Source organism: Perca fluviatilis, chromosome 1 (genome assembly GCF_010015445.1).
Source record: "Perca fluviatilis chromosome 1, GENO_Pfluv_1.0, whole genome shotgun sequence".
NCBI lineage: Eukaryota > Metazoa > Chordata > Actinopteri > Perciformes > Percidae > Perca > Perca fluviatilis.
This window is the reverse complement of record NC_053112.1, coordinates 39,310,871-39,324,748: the sequence shown is the minus strand read 5'-3', so window position 1 is coordinate 39,324,748 and position 13,878 is coordinate 39,310,871. Positions and strand designations below refer to the sequence as shown.

Below are 13,878 nucleotides of genomic sequence, written 5' to 3'. Positions count from 1 at the left end.
GTACATCGTCATTTATGACATTGTTTGTGTGTGTACATAACCTCAATCTGCAAAGTATTATAAAAGTAAAGCTGTCAAATAAATGTAATGGAGTAAAAAGTACAATAGTTCCCTTTGAGTATGAAGTAGCATAATTGTGAAATACTCAAGTACATCAAAATTGTACAGTGCCTGAGTAAATGTATTCTATTCCACCACTGTTAACATGAATACATTTAACTGTGTTTCTAACTCTAGTCAACAAATGTTTAATGATAATGTTTCTATTCAAGGTGACTATATACATATTTTTAAATGGTTCTGAAACTATGTAATTTTTCATGTGATGATCATAAATGATCTGTAACAGTGAACGAGACTAACGGTGAAAAGAACAGAAAAGGTTAGCAGGAGATGTCTTTATACAGGCCTGATTGTATTTTAATTGTATATATGTTGTAGTTATGGCTGATATTGGGGCAAGACCATCACAGAAAAGAAGGAGGAAATTAAACCAAGAACACCTAATGGTAAAAGCTAAAAGTGTAAGCAAGGTATGTAATATGTCTATTCTTTTCATTTCCCTTGTCCCCCTGTACTTGTGTATAGCGTCCTCTGGTTTCATTTACAAACTGAATGTTACAAATAGCCACTTTAATACTAATTACTTAGAACTACTAATATTATAACATCACAATTCTCTCTGAGTCGCTTAGTCATTGCTGTACTCCCATATTTTCATTTTGACTGCATTTTAATGTTCTGCACAACATTGAATGTCCTCAGCCAATGCCATGTATACAAATTGTTTTTGCCTTTATCACTTTGGTATTAAATTGAAATTCATTTTGTACGGACATAAATTATTAGTATGATTTGGTTTTCTTTTCTTATACTGTTTTATTGATTGGGGAAATTACAATTTACACTAGAAATCACTACACATAGGCCTGAAATACACACACACAAGCTCAGGACCTATTCATGCACAAATGGAGAGATGTCAGAGTGAGTGGACTGGTAAGTGCTGGACCAGCACCCTGAGCGGTTGGGGGAGTACCATGCCTGGCTCAAGAGCACCTTGACAGTGCCCAGGAGGTGAACTGGCATCTTTCCAGCTCCAGCTACCATTCCACACTCCGTACTTTAATCCAACTTGAGCCAGCGACCTTCCGGTTCCCAACCCAACTCCCTACAGACTGAGCTACTGCTACCCCTCAGTCACTTCAGTCCCTTTTCTCAGTAAAAGAGTTAACGTGAAGACCTTTTAGTGAATTCTATTAACATGTTATCGTTTGATTTGTGCCCTGAAATTTCCTTATCTTTTCTCTCCTTACAGTGAACTGTACATCTAGACAGAGAAAGAAGTGACAAAATGTGAGGGGTCATGAGATGTATAGTATAGTTAAAAATTAATAATAATTCTACGCCACCAAATTATGTTATTTCAAATTGTATTCATAGGAGACAAGAGAAAGGAGAATTGTAAGCAAATGCCAAAAGCCTATTAAGGGCTCACAAGCCAAAAACTGCTGGAGATTGGATCTTCATGCTATACAGATTTGGCCAGCAGATAGCAGTATAGCACTGATTACATAAACCGATGTGAAATGATAAAGTAGGATTATGCTTTTCAGGTCTTTAATCCAGGTGCACTTTAATGAATGAACTCTTGAACGTCTGACCACCTTTTCTGAGTGATTTGATTTTTATTATATCTGATATCCATCTTTGATTGACTCTCTCATCACCACCGTTGCAATTGTCTGGTTCCATCCAACTCAATCGGACACACCCACCCATGCACACACACACACACACACACACACACACAAACACACACGCACACAGACAGGCTGAGGTGTAATGTAGGCCACAGCAGCGTGGGATTACCATGTAGGTAGATGTAATTTTGTAGAGAATATTAGAGCGTGAAGATACACAATATAAAGACAGAGCAGGATTAAATCTAACGGACCAGGCGGGCATACAAAGCTCCACTTTCCTTTTAGCAATTTCTGTTCCATCAGATTATCTCTCTTTCTTTCTCTCTCTCTCTCTCTCTCTCTCTCTCTCTCTTCCTTCCTTAGGGGCTATCTTTTATGGAATGCCGTTTTATTCACAATTAAATAAATGAATAAATACATAAATAAATGAATAAATACATAAATACATGAATAAATAAATAAATATGCCTTTGAAATACATTATGAAATAAATTAATGAGGCAATAAATACATATATAATTAAATAAATGTAATTATTTCATGGTACTTTTATTTCATAAGTCCATATTTATTTATTTCAAGAGACTTTTATTTCATAAGTCCACATTTATTTATTTCAAGAGATTTTGATTTCATAAGTCCCCATTTATTTATTTCAAGAGACTTTTATTTCATAAGTCCCCATTTATTTATTTCAAGAGACTTTTATTTCATAAGTCCCCATTTATTTATTTCAAGAGACTTTTATTTCATAAGTCCCCATTTATTTATTTCAAGAGACTTTTATTTCATAAGTCCCCATTTATTTATTTCAAGAGACTTTTATTTCATAAGTCCCCATTTATTTATTTCAAGAGACTTTTATTTCAAAAGTCCCCATTTATTTATTTCAAGAGACTTTTATTTCATGAATCCACATTTATTTATTTCAAGAGAATTTTATTTTCCTAATGCCACATTCCCAGACCCTTCTCAGTTACAACTGAGAAGGGTCTGGTGTCAAACAGGCTAGTAATTTCTATTAACAGATATCGGCATTTTTAGAAAGTTAATAAAAAGCTAAAATGTCATTAGACGATATCCGATGGGTTCTGAGATGACATTTCAGGCCAATGTGTTTTGCGTGTTTTGCTCTCAACACTGACTGTTTACCTGCATGCAACCAAAGCCTGTTCAAACGTGATTGGTCAATACTACTCGGACTACAAATAGAAACCAAAACGCTTCAGATAAATCTCATTGCCTACAGAATTTCACCATATGCAGATATCTGTCTATAGAGGTTAGGGGGAGGGTGTTGCAGTTTTTCTTTATGTCATGGGGATGATCTGATGAAAATATTAATAACTCTGGGGAGGGAAACATATCCCATTTAACCCAGGTGTTACGTGCTCCCTGCCCTGCTTTTCCTTTTCCTTAACATCCAACCGACGCAACTCCAATTCAAGCTCCTTTAATTTCACCTGACCAGAGAATGAATCCTCAACCTTGGGAGACGTAACCACGCCCCCAACAGCTGACAGCACCCCCTGCTCTAACAAAGCAGACCCAAGCTGATCCCTAATCACCTGCTTCTTGCCATGCTTACGGATAACAATCTCAAATCTGTCCGCAACGAGTTTCAGATTCTCCATAGTGCATGCATCCAACTTGCCACATGTTGGGTCACCAACAAAATCCTCAATCCCAAACTCCATCCCAGGCAAAAACAGGCAACTAGTAACAAAAAAACAAACAAAATGCATTCACACCCCACGGGAAGGCCCCATCACAAAAACGCCACAACCAAGGCACACACCAAACTGTTCGACGAGCCCCCAAATATGTTACGGCCACAGCAGATAAACACTATGGAAAATGTGACCATCAACATATTTTAACACCAAACCCGAGGGTAGTAAAAGCAAATCAAAGTTTATTCACAAATGAACTACAATTAATTAAACCAAAACTATGGGAGTCTGGAGGTCTGGCCAGAAAGAACAAAAGAAGGGAAGAAGCCTGAGCCAACCCATCAAGGGCCGTCGGATCCAGAACTTCTTCCCCTAACTTAGGAAGTGATAACTAACTAACAGAAACAAAGCCGCGAAAACTAGACTACCAGACCTCCATCCTCAAAACAAGAAAAGCACAAAAGAAAAGATAACAAAAGAAAAAAAAGAAACAACGCGTTCAAGCTGCTGCAGTCACTGCCCTCCTGGCATTCCAGCCTCCCAGCGTTTTATACCCAGGGGCGGAGCCACCCACAGAGATCAGAGAATCAGGAACACCTGGGTCAAAGAGAAAAGGAAAAGCAGGGCAGGGAGCACGTAACCCATTTTTTATACAGTTAGTGCATGGAGCAATGATAAGGCCAACCTATATGAATTAACTGAACAGGCTTAATATTTATTGGTGTGATTCATAGAATCTCTGTGAGATACAGAAAGGATAGGAGGTTTATGGACACTCGGGTGCAGAAAAGAGAATCCCATAGATAAGGATAAAGATAATGAAACAGCAGGAGAACAGTGAGAACATTGACGACGTAAGATGCTGAAAAGGATGAAGTCAGAGGGATTATATAAAGCCAGAGCCGGCCCAGCCACTAAGCGACCTTTGCAATTGCAAAGGGCCCCGTGGCCAGCAGAGGGCCCCCTAGAGTCACTGCTAGCTAGTTGGCGTTCTAAATCATCCCGCTGCTCCGCGATCGCTGTCTGCCCCGTCATGACATATGTCGGTACACGATCCGTTCTGCCCGCACGATCCGTTCTGCGCATGCGCAAAATGTTCGCGCGTGCGCTGTTGTACGAGGATTTACGACACTGCACGATCTGTTCCACGCTTCCGGTCGACAGCAAGCTAACGTTAGTTTAGCTAACAGCTAATTCGGCTAACCGCTAGCTGAGACAGCATGTAATAACTTTAAAAGACCCTCAAAATAAAACTTGAAAATAAACGTTAACATATATAACAGCTGTTACGTCAGTTCTACTTTACTTGTGCTCATTTAAAATACAATCACTCAATATTTGTCTTTATTGTTATTACTGTAAAGTCTTAATTTAGCTGTAGTTAAGTTTGACTTAACGTTATTTTAGACTGAATCTAGCTGTCAGCTAGCGGTTAGCCGAATTAGCTGTTAGCTAAACTAACGTTAGCTTCCCGGTGGAGGCTAGCCATAGGCTAGCGTGGAACAGATCGTGCAGGTCGTATCCTCGGTAAAACAGTAATATCTTGCGCATGCACAGAACGGATCGTGCAGGCAGAACGGATCGTGTACCGACAACATATACTGTTGGAAAGCTCTCTCTCTCCTCTACCATGCTGTCGGATCCAAATATGGTCATTTCCTTTTCATCAGCAACCAATCGTGAAAGTAAAAGGGGGGATTTAACCATTGACATATATATAAGGATTTAACTCAAAATGCGCAATCTGTACGTGATTCGTTCAGAATCGTCACGTGACGCGCTCTGACATTTCTGCGGTAGTTCAGAATGTCGAAAGAAGTGCGTCGAAAACGGTCGAAAATCACCTCAGAGAAGACGAAAACAGTTATTAGCAAGAAGACACCGGGGATTACACACTAAGACAGCAGATGATGAAATACCTTCACATAGTACGTCGATGTTTAAACTGTCGTTCAGAAAACAGGAGTTTTCAGACAGCGGAGGTAATCAGACCCTCTCTCTCTCAAAGCAGTTTACAGAAAGTCAAATAGCCTACATGTGTCATATATATACTACACTGTACTGATCGCGATACAACACACTATATTACAAAACAATTACATTACACAACATTGTAATTACATTGTTGTATAATATAATTACTATATAATAGGCTACTAAACAAATCTGTAATTTTGGGATCCTAAGAGGTTGTGAGTCCCTCAGGCTGTGGCTGTCAGTAGAGCTGCTGTCCCCTCTCCTAGGAGAACTACCGGCTTCTTTTCTGGTGTTAACTTTGGGAAGTTTTATTTTTTTGGCTATTTTTCCAAGGTGTAATTCTCTTAGTGAAGATAGTTTTTCCCAGTGGAGGAGGAAATGCATCTCTGTCTGACCTAGTTGGTGGTCAAATACCAATTTAGTCTACTTTGTTTGCTTTCTAAATGTTCTAAATATTGGTCTTTTGAATGATTCATAATTAGTTTAGTTCTGTTGTGTTGTGTTGTGTTGTTATGAACCGGTGCTGATGCGCCTGGTTAGTTAGCTTCACCATCGGCTGATTGAGGGGACTGTTTTGTGGGGAAAGTAAGCTTGAGGCAGCAGCAAGTATGGCCATCTCCACCTTCAATGAAGGTGCCTCTGCCATGCGTTCTGTTATGGAGTTGTGGCTTCAGAGCACAGTTGTGATGGTCAATTCAATGAGAGAAACTGTCATACACAGGATCTCGAAAGCTGAGGCTGTCACAACTGCCAGTTATATATTATTATTGTTACTATTGATCTTGTTTGTGGTGTTTTAGATGTTATTATTTGTTTATTTGAAAAATTCTAACATTTGAATGTTCTATTTATTATTTTATATTATTATTATTTAAATGTTATTCTATTTGCTCTATTTAATTTAAATTATATATATGCGTGTGCCTCTTAAACTGTTGTCAATTAAAAATGTATATTTGGTCAGTGAAAATCACTTTATCAGTATTTTTATTGAGCAAGTTCATCAATGTGTGTTCAGTCTTGCACTGCCACTCAGCTCAGTGGTATCATAATCTTTTCTGTTAGACATCAAACATAGTAGATATAATAATAATAATATGTACCGTATAGTTATTAGGTAGTCATTGCTTTTCTTTAGGCCTTACTTAAAATGGTCAAAGGGGCCTCCAACCAAATTTTGCATAGGGCCCCCAAAGGTCTAGGGCCGGATCTGTATAAAGCACTGTGAAAAACAATTGGTAGAGATACGAGATAAAGAAAGAATGAACGAGAGAGTAGGGAGTAGAGCTTAGATCGGGCCCAAAAAATCAAGCCCGACCCTGCCCGAGCCCGTGCACGTTGTGTCCGAGCCCGGCCCGGCCCGACACATTAACTGGAATTATGAGCCCGAGCCCGATTTCAACCCGACACTTTTTTAATCCGTGGGCCGTTATAACTGATGTTCTCAACTACAATTCAGAGTTGTTTGAACTGCAGAAATCTGTTTAAAATGATCTTAATGAATAATGCAACAAGAGCGAAGCATGTAAACTGCGCTGTTTGTTTATTCAGAATGGAACTTATCGCAAATGGATCTGAATGAAGAAACAAAAAAACAAAAAAACAACTCAACGTATTTCTCTGGCAGGGCTTGCCTCGCCCTCAGGGGGAGCCTATGCTTGGAGAAGTAACAAAAGAGGACGTTGAAGGCTGACTATCATCCTGCTTCATGTGTCTGTTCATCATCGACTTCTCCGTTTTATCAGCTGTCATAGGCGAACAGCGTGCCGCACTTAATGCACTCAACAAAGCCGACACATATGTTGTCACTGCCCACGACTTGTTTAAAATGGCTCCATACCTCCGACTTTCCTCCAAACTTGCTCAAAGGTAATTCTCCTGTTTTTCTTTTTTTCTTTACATCCTCAAGCTCCATGTTGCACTTAAGCTCCACCATACAGCCCAGCAGCCCCGGTGTGATGCGTGCGAGAGGAGGAGACTCCGCGCATGACACATGTTGCATTTTGTAACTGTAGTCCAACTTGTGTAACTTTTTGGACACATTTGTTAGGCTACTTTGGCCTAAATAGATACTAGTTCTGATTATGGCATAGCTTTCTTCCCACCCAATTAGGCTAAAGTAATGATAAAAAAAAAACCACAAATGCTTGATCAAGGGTCCGGCCCGGCCCGGCCCGGCCCCGGCCCGGCCCGGCCTGGCCCGAGGATAGTGGCGGAAAATAACGGCACTTAGCACTTATTGCTGACAGATGCTGACTAGATAATGAAAGTGCATCGCACGTCAGTGATAATGTAATGTAATATACACTCAAGCATACACACATACAAAAAAGATATATATATATATATATATATATATATATACATATATATATATATATATATATATATATATATATAGGTATATATATATGTGTGTGTGTGTGTGTGTATATATATGTGTATATATATGTATGTGTATATATGTATGTATATATGTATATACATATATGTATATATATATATATATATGTATGTATATGTATGTATGTATGTATATATGTATGTGTGTGTTATATTTATATAGCATGCAAATGCAACCAAAGAGATCAAACATAGCAGCATGTGTGCACACACAAATGTGTATTATGATATACATTTTTGTAAATAGAATAGTCTCAGCTACATAACTAATAAATTTAGCTCATGATCTGTTTTTGTTGTGTTTATCTGTTAGTTATAGTTACATAGATCCCTGAATGTTAATCTTAAACCAACAGGTTGATATTGTACACTTTCTGTGGAAAGTTGTTTGGAATTGACGTGGCATCGCTAACATATGAATGATGAGTTTCATTCATAATTTTTGATTCTGTTAAACAGAGGTAATCGCATGTTAGCAAAAAACAACCTCCCTATAAATACGGAAGCACTCAAGATCACTTAATAAATCAACATTGGTGTTAATGTTAATATTGTACTTACCCCTGTATTCCAAGGCAGGACCAGGATTTGTTTTGCATTCCAGTTTGTGAAGATAATTCCGATACTGAGGGTGTGCCTTACAGTCAGGTTATATACTTGGAGCAGCGTGTGAAATTGTTTGCTACTGCGACTTGAAGTGGGAGTAAACATGGTTTGTAAATTTCCTTTTTTCTGGGCCATTGAAGTTGGTGGTAAGGATATTGGCAAATCTTGTACAACTGTTGTGCAACTTGTGTAATTCCACATGTTGATTCATGAGTTTTATATATTCACCTGCTCTGACAACTTTACAGATTCTTGGGGTATGGGCATTGAGGATTGAAGCTTATTTAATGGGCATTGTTTGGTACAGTGCTGTCTTTGCCTTGTGTCATGCATTAGTTAGTCTTGGCTACCCCACACATACATTCTGGTATTTCTTTTTGCATTTCTTTAAACCAATCACAATCGTCTTGGGCGGCACTAAGCTCCGGACGCAGCAATGGTGGATCTGCAAAAGGGTCTCGGGTAAGAACTTGTTTTGGTGGAACTTTTGCACCCCGCAAAAGAAAATGCCGCATACAATATTAAACGAAGTTAACTTCCCACAATACAGTAAAATTAGTTATTTAAATTAGCTGGATACATGGTTAAACATAATTTGCTCTTACCAGTGTATCACTGTGTGTACTTCGTCCACAGCAATCCCACCAATCGGCCCCAAAACGTCCAGTTAGAGACTAAATGCCGTAAACATATTGTAAATCTTTACAATCATTCCCCGAAAGAACCAAGCAGGCCTGCCATGTTACACCATATTCAGCATGTAGCTTGCTATCTCAAAGTTTTTTGTTGTTTCCCAAAGTGAACAGAGTTTGAGAACGGCAACACACAGAGAGCGGAATGTGAGGAACATCTGGAAATGTACTTCCGTTGATCCAGACTTTAATTGTACGAGGTACAATTCCAGTGCTATCTTATCCCATCAGCCCCTTCAACTTGTGCATGATTCATCATAAAGCAGTCTGCTGAGCAGTCAGACCGGCAAACGAGTCACCCAGTTGACTCCAGGATCCAGCTTGGCGAACGGACACCACTGCTCCCGACATCTCGCTGGAAACTAATGGGGGCACGGAGGCCACCCAGATCACCGTCCGACGCCAGCACATTGGCTACCAGGTGCCCAGCAGAGAAGTCGCAGTCATGGTTCCAGAGAAATTCTACCACACTTTCCTCGGTGCCCCCTCTGATGTATGATGGATGCAGAGATAGTCTAGCTTGTCCATTTAGTTGGGATCACAGCCATAGATCGTAGTACAGCCATTTACTTTTTCGTCTGTGTTCCTCTGATCTTGTTAACATTTAAAAACCTCGAACATCCAGGCTAGCAGAGTTAGTCTCATATGCCATATCTAAGAATAGCTTTAACTTGTCTGTGTTAAAGCTGAAGCCAACTGTATAAAATATATGATGCTGTGAGGCACTTATTTGTCAACTCTGAACAACTGTTCAGGGGGTGCAGAGCTCTATTAAAGCTATAGTGCATAGTTTCTGCTGCCCCCATGAGGAATTCTAAGTAATGACAACAAAACTGTCAGCACGTCCACGTGATACAAGCCTTCCATCACCGCACATATATATATATATATATATATATATATATATATATGTCATATCTTCCAGTACCTTTACGACAAGTGGCCTATACTACGAAGCAAGATTTCAGGTTACAGAGGTAACTTCAGGTTCAACCCAGGGTTTTGTGTGTCATAACTCTGGGTCACTAACGTATGCTGAACACCTAAAGTGCTCGGGAGCAGGTTATGTTAGAGATTAGAGATTAACCAGTATAAAAGCACCACCTTCTGACCAATTAATCCTTGATTGATAATGGCGTCACCATTCTTAGAAGATCCGGTGGAACTCGGTGCGCAGATAGCATGGATGTATTAAGAGAATGGTAGATAGTGAGCAGACGTGTATAAAGTACTAGAGACCCAGACTTGAGTAAAAGTACAAGTGCTCTATCAAAAAGGTGACTTGAGTAGAAGCTGAAGCGCTCTTTAAGCACAACACTTAAGTGGAAGTACTAAAGTATTCAACATTTTTTGTACTTAAGTATTGCAAGTAGTTTATTTAAAAATGTACTACTCAAGTACTGAAAGTAAAAGTACATGTGTGATGTACAGGAAAGTTAGCAAGCTAGCAAAATGCAGATAAACTAGCAGCTTCACATCACAGGGTTAACGTTCAGGACTCACTGCAGACTGAAACAACTCAGGAATAGATTAATCTGCTGCAACAATAGCTAAATAGAGAGAGTACAAACTTACATCGTCTCTGACTTCTGAACGGGCAACTGTAATGAAAAGAAACACGACGCGATCTCTGGGATTTCTCACGTAAATTACATCATTGGCGTACGTAACTAATGTACACACACTGTAACCTACACAGTCTCCGTAGCGTGAGGAATTCACAACAGTAATGAGTAACGATGCAGCACATAAAAAATTTATCGGAGTAAAAGTATCTCATTCATCGGAAATATGTAAAAGTGGAAGTAGGAGAAAAAAAGAATAGTCCAGTAGAGTACAGATACAGCCTTTTAGCACTTAAGTAGAGTAGTGAAGTAGTTCTACTTCGTTACTATACAGCTCTGATAGTGAGAGGTGCGATCTGAAAAAATAGAACATTTAGAGACCGACAAAAGGGTCACAACTGAATAAATAGGTTACAGCAACGAAAGTTTATGGAATGCACGCAAGTGTAATTATGGTCAGATGTTGTTGTGCCTGATTGATGGAGCAGTGCTATTGATAAGCCTTGTAATTTACGCATTTGCAGCGTCAGCTGTAGGATCATAGTTTGCTCTTTTTTTGTAAAATCCTCTGGTAGACTTGTCCATGTTTGCGATGGTCATATTGAGAAAACACCGCCCCCTTTTATGGGAACACGCTCGTCGCAAGATTGGGAAAACCTGGGTTGATTGAACAAGTTGATAACCGTTTCACAACTTATGCAGGTTGATGAAGCTGGGTAATGGAAGTAAATCCTGGGCATGTTGATCTTGCTTCGAAGTATAGGCTTCGGGTTTATGTCATTGTCTGTTTTATGGTTTATAACAATCACCTTTTTTTTTTGAGAGTATGATACCAATCCAGTCATAGAAGTGCTTCTCCCCCAAAGTTCTTATGTACACAGGATAGTACCTACAAAGATCCAGATATTTTCTAACATAATTGTTCACCCAGGAGAGTTTGATGCCAATCCAAGTCGTAGTGCTTCAACTGTGAGTCCGTGGGACTTTTACTTATAACTAATCTACAGAATCTCAAACTCTGACAGTGAGCCAGCATGCACAATACCAGGACCCTGAAACCAAAGCAGCTAATTCTCATTCATTTTATTATTTACACTTTTACTATTGTTACCATTCAAAATGTCTTCTGCGAAGAAGGATTATTGCTGAAACCAATTAAATACTAATGACAGTTATGTTTAAGTCCACCTTCAATATCTGTTTTGTAAAGCACTTGGCTGCATCCATCGATCTGTCAGCTCTTGCTCTGCTGAGCCCTTCCCTCCTTTCTTTGGCAGAAGGGTTATTATGTGAATTACAGCTTATTAAACACTATACCAAAAGTCTGTTCCCATCGCAGCTTTTTCACAGTAATTCAAATTCACAACAAATCAAATCAAGCAAAAGGTTCTCCGGCGGGTGTCATCTTTCTTTAACAGATAAGATTAATTTGGTAATTGGCAGTTGCGTCTATAAAGTCCTTTATTCAGGAAGCGCTCAGCTATTCATGGATTTGTTTCTGATTTGTGCTTGTTAGCCGGACCACATTTAGTACAAGCATTTTGTGAGAAAAAAGTGGTAAATCTACCACGAATTGCAACAGAAAATGTGACAAATGTACATCACTCATAAAAGTCTCCTCTATAACATATAAAAAGTCGTAAGAGATCCAAGTGTTGGAAAACCATGAAAAATATTGAAATTGGTGATGCCAATTTTCCATTGGCACCCATCTTAAGGGGAGAGAGTGAGGGTGAATAGGACAGAACAGAACAGAAATCACCATGATTCTTCACTTCACTTCAATCTGACACTATTTTTTACTACAATACCCATGGGCCTCGGCTGGCGTTGCTACGGAGATGCCAAAGATGCCAGTTGCAGATTTGTTTTAGGCACAGATTGTGTTATCAGTTTTCTCAACACTGTCATCTTTAGCCTTCCCCCGCGGTTAGTGACAAATTCTTGCATAAGCTGTGTAATTGAAATTTCATGGATGCACAACACCAGGACCCTGAAACCAAAGCAGCTAATTCTCATTCATTTTATTATTTACACTTTTACTATTGTCACCAGTCAAAATGTCTTCTATGAAAAAGGCTTGTTGTTCAAACCAACTAAATAATGAGTTATGTTTGTTACCTTCACTTTCACTATATCTGTTACTGCATGAAGTTCTATCGACCTGTCAACTCTTGCTCTGCTGAGCCCTTCCCTCCTCTGTTTGGCAGAAAAACTGTTCCCATACCACATATTAACAATATAACAAAGTTCTCAGACTGGCATTGTGTGTGTGTGTGTGTGTGTGTGTGTGTGTGTGTGTGTGTGTGTGTGTGTGTGTGTGTGTGTGTGTGTGTGTGTGTGTGTGTGTGTGTGTGTGTGTTTTACTAAGGGGAGTGGTCAGCTGTCAACTCTCTCCTCAGGCTGATGTTTAAATCCAGCAACTTAGAAATTCAAACAACCACACCCCTACCAATTACTAAACAGGCGAGTTCAGGCCCAGGGGCCTATGGGGCCTAGGGGGCCAGGGGCCCTGACTCACAAAATGCTTCTGAAAAAAACAACACAAAATGACTACAGAAAAGCAGACGACCACAAAGGGACGCTAAATGACTTAAAAATACCAAACACAAAATGACCAAAAATACATACAACCACTAGAAAGAACTCTGACTACAAAGATACAGAAAGCGACTAAAAGTAGATGCAACACGACTATTCAAAGAGACACAACACAACCTTCAAATGACACCCCCTCTGCACTTTGTAGCGCTTCCCATTGCTTTCACCAAATGATACCCCCACACACACACACACACACACACACACACACACACACACACACACACACCACCTGTTCCTGTTTTAACATTTCTTAGGCTCTCCGTCTGCTGGCTGTATGTGTGCATGTTTATGTGTGTGTGTGTGTGTGTAGGGTGTATCATTTGGTGAAAGCAATGGGAAGCGCTACAAAGTGCAGAGGATTAAAAACCCAAAAGTGTGCCATGTAAAAAGACAAGATAGGTGTTCAAGTGCCAGACACTTGTTTTGTTTATTTATTTTATATCAATTAAAAAGACAGCTAAACATTTTTTCCTTGTGCCTAAACACGTGTGTCTTAATGAACTAGCATCTGTGTGTGATTGCAATATTTACAGGGGGAGAGGCCAAGAGAAGAGGGGGATAGAAGCCGACAGATGAAAAAGTGAGTGATGGATGCAAATATAGGAGGAGGGATGAGAGAAGGAGGGGCAACAACAGTAGGAGATATGCCTCA

The 13,878-nt window shown here is 39.5% G+C and overlaps 1 protein-coding gene across 1 annotated transcript in view; it reads right to left on the bottom strand.

Moving 5' to 3' along the window:
* Positions 1-8,431, bottom strand: part of vwa11 (von Willebrand factor A domain containing 11) — a 39,165-nt gene extending 30,734 nt beyond the window's left edge. Inside the window, exon 1 of the mRNA XM_039814668.1 lies at positions 8,321-8,431. Within this exon, the coding sequence (XP_039670602.1) occupies positions 8,321-8,358 (38 nt within the window). The 5' untranslated portion in view covers positions 8,359-8,431. The remainder of the gene's footprint in view (positions 1-8,320) is intronic.
* Between the last annotated feature and the right edge of the window lie 5,447 nt (positions 8,432-13,878).